Consider the following 6,661-nt stretch of genomic DNA (forward strand, 5'->3'; position numbering starts at 1 on the left):
ATCAGCATATCTGCTTCCTGAGGAATGATAATTTTCTCTGGATCATTACATACATATTTCAAGGCTTAGGATTCCATGTATATAATCAGTTAAGAGTAATATATAGTTCTACCTTTGTCTATAAAAACAATATCTAAGTCACCTACTAAAATGAACAAAATGTCCAGGACACAGTAAAAACCACCTGTCTTTTGCACCCCCCCCCAAAAAAAAAAAACAAAAACAAGACAAAACAAAACACACCAATATCTAAGACATGTAGTGAGACACAAATCAATTTCAGGCTACCTGAACTTTCACATCATTGATTCTGGTGAGTGTCATATTGCTAAAGACTCCCTATAAATTATTTTGAAAAATTATAGCCTCTGTGGACCTTGCTGTATCTGTTGTCCTTGGTCTTATTGTGCACCCCCCTGTTTATGTGTGGTTTCTTGGATTAAAACTATTAGTTTTGTCCGGCGTTCGCGCGCGCCGGCTGCTGGCGGCGGGAATATGGCGGCGTCCTCAGGTTCCGAGAAAGAAAAGGAGCGGTCTGGAGGGGGCTCTGGAGCGGCCGGCGGTAACAGCACGCGAGAGCGGCTGCTGTCGGCGCTGGAAGATCTGGAGGTCTTGTCGAGGGAACTTATAGAAATGCTGGCAATTTCAAGAAACCAAAAGATGTTACACCAGCCTGGAGAGGAAAACCAGATCCTGGAGTTGTTAATTCACAGAGATGGGGAATTTCAAGAACTGATGAAATTGGCACTTAATCAGGGAAAAATCCATCATGAAATGCAAGTTTTAGAAAAAGAAGTAGAAAAGAGAGACAGTGATATTCAGCAACTACAAAAACAGCTAAAGGAAGCAGAACAAATACTGGCAACAGCTGTTTACCAAGCAAAAGAAAAGCTCAAATCAATAGAAAAAGCAAGAAAAGGTTCTATCTCCTCCGAAGAAATAATTAAATATGCACATAGGATTAGTGCAAGTAATGCTGTGTGTGCCCCACTGACCTGGGTTCCAGGGGACCCACGGAGACCATACCCAACTGATCTAGAGATGAGAAGTGGGTTATTGGGTCAGATGAACAATCCTTCAACTAATGGTGTGAATGGTCATTTACCAGGAGATGCACTTGCAGCAGGCAGATTGCCAGATGTTCTTGCTCCACAGTATCCGTGGCAATCAAATGATATGTCAGTGAATATGTTACCACCAAATCACAGTAATGACTTTTTGTTGGAACCTCCTGGGCATAATAAAGAAAATGAAGATGATGTAGAGGTGATGTCAACGGACTCCTCAAGCAATAGTAGTGACTCTGATTAAAAAGGCATAAAAGACAAAAAGCATACAGAATTGGGTATTGTAGATTTCTTTTCCTTAAACAATAGCAGAGAAATGTAAACTGCAAACCCGTTAGAATAGCCAGATAAATACTGGTTAAAGCAGAATTGTGCAACCAGTTAAAAATAAGAGTGGGCTTTCTTTATAAAGCCACAAGTAATGGTTTCAGTTCTAATCCACTGTATGTGTAGGAAATCTCAAAATTTACTGTTGCTAGAAATGATTATTCAGTTGTTCGGTGCTGTCTTACCCTGTTCTATTCCAGTTGTCTTGGACTTGTACGTAGTAGTAATGGAAATGAGACTTAAGAGAAACAACCCATATGTGTATTACTGATGGGCCTCCTGGAATTTTGAAAAGCATTTTAAGAAATGTCACTTTTTTAAGAAATGTCACTAAATATGTGACATATTTCAGAATAACAAAAACCCTCATTTCACAGGGATATTATCTTCTGTTGCAGGAACAGAAGAAATTGTCTCAATTTATGCTTTGTAATTATTGTAACTTTTGTAAATAAACTCATTTTTGTTGTAAAAAAAAAAAACTATTAGTTTTACCTTGACTTTTGTTTGGATGATAAAACTCAACTATTGGGCTATTATGCATCAGTCTTTTCTATTTTAAGTTCAGACCTCATCCCCTATTTGGAAAATGCAAATAATTCAAGAGATGTGCTATGACTTAGATAAAACCAGAGCCGAAGGGAAAGTGTCCTAACTTTAACTCTGTTTCTGAATCATTATATAATTTTAGGTAAATTGTCCAACTTCTTAGCTCTCACTTTTGCAAACACAAAATAATATTAACAAGAGAAATACACCCCATTCTTTTGGAGGATGAAAGCATGCTTAAAAAATTCTTGGCATATGATATTAAATTGTCCCTGGAAATAAATAGTGTAAAAATGACTACCTTTGCATCATTTTATCACATTTGTATATGTGATATATATAAATTATTAAAGTATTAATTTATTATTATTTTTAAACTATGTAAATTCTTTGTTAATACTTCTAGCTCTTTCTATGAATAGAGTATGTGGGAACTGGCTTTGGGGTACTCGGTGGTTGACATTTACAGACTGAATTGGGGTGGGGATGCAGGAGTAATAATGAGGAATTGGCCCAGCAGGGAGAGTGCTGGGATGGGAATGTGCTCAGTTTGAGGAATGACCTAAAAAGTGCCAGCAAATCAACCACAGCCACCCATCAGTTCAATAGTGCCTCACTTCACGTGGTATGGTGGAAAGGTTACTATTAGGAGGCTTGGGGGTTATCCTGGCTCAACTACTGACTAGCAGCAACCCTAAGCAAATCACTTAACCACTTTGAGCTTTGGTTTCTTTGTAAATCTAGGAAATTTGGGCTTGATCTACACTGTCCAATACAGTTGCCACCAGCCACATGGGGCTAGTGAATGCTTGAAATTTGGCTAGTTGAGGAACTGAATTTTTAATTCTATTTCATTTTAATTAATTTAAATTTCAATGAAAAAACTGAAGTAGTGTAAAATTTTGTTCTATTAAATGTAATTTTATTGTTTTGGTAGGACTACATTTTACTTTAACTGTTGAAAATTTAATATCTGAATTGAGATGTGCTGTAAATGTAAAATACACACCGTATTTCAAAGACAGTATGAAAAAAAGACTAAAATATTTCATTAATTTTTTATTCATTACATATTAAAATGGTATTATTTTAGATATCTTGGGTTAAATAATATACATTATTGAAATTAATTTCACTTGTTTCCTTTTTGCTCTTTTTAATGTGGCTACTAGAAAATTTAAAATTATATATATATGGCTCACATTGTGTTTTTCTTGGATAGTGTTGTACTAGATAATCTCAGTTGCATTATATTTTTGATGGTAAAGCCTGTTATTCTGGGTAGCTATTGTGAAGTTCCACTCTGAGTGGCTTTGAGCATGAACTTTCAAAGTAGAGTGCTATGAGTTAGAGCCCCACTTGCTAGCTGTGTGACTTTGGGCAAGTTATTTAACCTCACTGGGCCTCAGTTTCCTCATCTGAGGAACAGAATTCTTGTAAGGGTTAAATGAAGTAATATATGTAAGGTGCTAAGCCAAGTACCTGTGAGGCATGTTGAGGTAAGTTCTCCCCAACCTTCCCACCTCTCTGATTGTAATTTCTACTACCCATGGGGACCAAAAGAGGAAATAAGGACATGAGGGCTTTAGCCCAAGCACCAGTACTTATAAAGAGCCAAGATGAGAAGAGGATTGGGGTTTGATCCTTATCTTGGTCCAGATGCCCACTTTCTAGCCCTGTGTGCTCATGCCTCTCCCAGCCTCTGCTATTGAAACCCTTTGCCCTGACAATCTCCTAATTAGTTATAATATGGGCTTTTGAAGCTTGCTGCTCTCAGGATGTAGGAAAGCTGAAAGACATAATTCAGACCGGTCTGGGAAAGAGGACATGTTGCCCCTCCCTTCCCTGGTTTGCATGTGGATCATGGAGGTTTTTAGGATACAGATGAGTAAAAACACTTTTTAGCAGGTGCCAATGTCATCTTACTTTGTACAGGCACCCCAAATCCTCTCCACCATCCCCACTCCAATAGAGATCCCCAGGTAAAACGATGAAAACTAAAAGGGTAAGGGGACTACGGAACACTTGTTTAGCAACTGGAACAACGCCAAGTGTTAAGGGAAACATAACATGCTCTAGTGATATTTAATCAATTGTTATTACATGGCAAGCTTTAGTTCCATTTTATCCATATTGATTACTCACAGTGATGAAGAGAATAAGCTCTGTGGTCAGAAAAACCTGGGTTTGAAGGTTAGTCATAGTTTGTACTCCTGTGTATTCTTGGATAAGCTACTTAACCTCTTGGAGCCTCAGTTTCCTCATATGATGGTTGGGTATAACACTGCCTACCTCACAGCAGTGTTGTTAGGATTAAATGAAACAATACACATTGCCAGGGGCATAGTAAAGTTTAAGAAATGGAGGTTATTATTATTGCTGTTGTTATACTTATTTATTTCAAATTATTATTTAACAAACTCATCAAAAAACCACTTTTTTTTTTTTTTTTTTTTTGTAAACAAGAAAGCTTCATTGTGGTAACATATATGGAATACAAAATTTCCCATTTTAAACACTTTCAAGTATACAATTCAGTGCTGTTAATTACATTCACAGTATTGTGCCACCATCACCACCATCCATTTACCAAAACTTTTTCATGAAAACAAACAGTTATTAAGCAATGACTCCCCAATCCCTCTCTCCCTACCTCTGATAACCTTTCTATCTCTATGAATTTGCATATTATGGATATTTTATAAAAGTGAGATCATACAATAGTCATCCTTTTGTGTCTGGCTTATTTTTCACTCAACATGATGTCTTCAAGGCTCAACCGTGTTGCCACATGTATCAGAGAAATGCATTCCTTTTTATGACTAATTCCATTGAAGTAAAGAAGAACACCCAAACATCCCAACTCCCCATCCCCCCTATTATTCATTTAATTTTTGTTCCCATTTTTCTACTCATCTGTCTGTACACTGGATAAAGGGAGTGTGAGCCACAAGGTTTTCACAATCACACAGTCACACCGTATAAGCTACATAGTTATACAATTGGCTTCAAAAATCAAGGCTACTGGGTTGCAATTCAACAGTTTCAGGTATTTCCTTCTAGCTATTCTAAAACACTAAAAACTACAAAGGGATATTTATGTAACACATAAGAATAACCTCCAGAATGACCTCTTGACTCCCTTTGAAATCTCTCAGCCATTGAAGCTTTATTTTGTTTCATTTTTCTTCCCCCTCTTGGTCAAGAAGACTTTCTCAATCCCATGATGCCAGGTCCAGGTTTATCCCCAGGAGTCATGTCCCGTGTTGCCAGGGAGATTTACACCCCTGGGACTCATGTCCCATGTAGGGGGGACCAGTCTGTTTTTTTGTAGCAGCTTTCATCTCTTTCCTGATTTCTGTTAAAGCTACTTTATTTCTTTGTTATCTGTGTAATGTGTTTACATTGATGCTTAAAGCAAATAATTATAATATAAAGTAGTAAAGAAAATATCTTCACTTGTGACTTGAAACTCCAAATATGACCTCATCTTAGAGGGATTATTGCAGTCAAATGGCTCTATGGCTCAGGTTGTTGAAGTGAAACTGTTTCATGTGTCACATGGATGTCGACTGAGGGAATTGAAGTTATTTGATGTCCTTAGCACCCTCAGCAAGAACAGAGATGCTCGCAAAACTCTGATGAACTTGGCACTGAGGTTTCCTCTCTAGAAAATGGGAGAAACTAACAAAGAGATTCAAAAGAAAACATTTAACTTTTAGTTTCATTCTTTAACACCAGCCAGTCAGTTGCAGCTTCCTGGGAAGAAAAAGCAAAAGGAATAAAGAGCCTTGGTGGGTTCATGAGTCACTTGCTCCGCTCCCTGGGCTGTGGAGCATCTAAGGTCAGCACCACGACTGTTGCCTCATCTGTTGCCACCTGGGATCTGTGCTTCAGGAGTGGGCCTTGAAGCCAAGGAATCTCTCTTTGATCTGGCATTAATTGCTTTCCAAAAGTGCTTTCTGATGCATAGGGATGCATCATGCAGGAATGCCAGAAGGCATCTGAGCCTTGGGTCTGCTGCTCCTCAACTTGGGGAAGCTGTGGATATCAAGCAGGATGGATAAGAGCTATTTCATTACTTGATCAGGTTCCCATGACTCCTTGCACATAACCTTTATTCCTGCACCTGTTATACAAAATTATTCCTTTATGGGGTTGCCATCAACAGGAACATGAATGCCTATGGCAAGTCCATAGTATTGCAAACACCAAGGGCACCATTTGCATGGTGAAACCTGAGTGAACAGCACCTTCTGGCCGTATGAATGGCCACTATGCAATGGCTCTGCCTGGGAATGGGGTGGGATGGGCAGTTAGGAGGTTGGCCTCTGTGGTCTATTCTATTGAATTATGTACCCCAATTTAGACATGATCTGGATCTTAATCCACATTCCTGTGGGTGTGAATCCATTGTCAATAGGTCCTCTAGAAGATGTAATTTTTTAGTTGAGGTGCAGCCTGGCTGACAGTTGGTCTTAATCTGGATTACTAGAGGCCTTATAAAGAACAAGGAGCCAGAAGTCAGCGAAAAAACCCAGAAGAGCAGAAGCAAGGAAAGGACATTGCCATGTTACAGGAAAGCCAAGGAACCCCAAGGATTGCCAGCAAGCCATCATTAGAATGCTACAGACGTTGGGAGAAAGCATGGCCTTGACAATGCCTTGATTTGGGACTTGTGGCCTCTAAGACTGTGTTCTAGTTTGCTAATGCTACCA

General features: G+C 38.7%; 1 protein-coding gene across 1 annotated transcript; it reads left to right on the top strand.

Moving 5' to 3' along the window:
• Positions 1-270: 270 nt before the first annotated feature.
• LOC119537689 (mediator of RNA polymerase II transcription subunit 4-like) lies at positions 271-1,806 on the top strand. The gene has a single exon (XM_037840235.1). The coding sequence runs from the start codon at positions 496-498 to the stop codon at positions 1,309-1,311; it is 816 nt and encodes a 271-aa protein (XP_037696163.1). The 5' UTR covers positions 271-495; the 3' UTR covers positions 1,312-1,806.
• Positions 1,807-6,661: the final 4,855 nt, after the last annotated feature.

The sequence above is a fragment of the Choloepus didactylus genome, chromosome 1 (assembly GCF_015220235.1).
Source record: "Choloepus didactylus isolate mChoDid1 chromosome 1, mChoDid1.pri, whole genome shotgun sequence".
Lineage (NCBI taxonomy): Eukaryota > Metazoa > Chordata > Mammalia > Pilosa > Megalonychidae > Choloepus > Choloepus didactylus.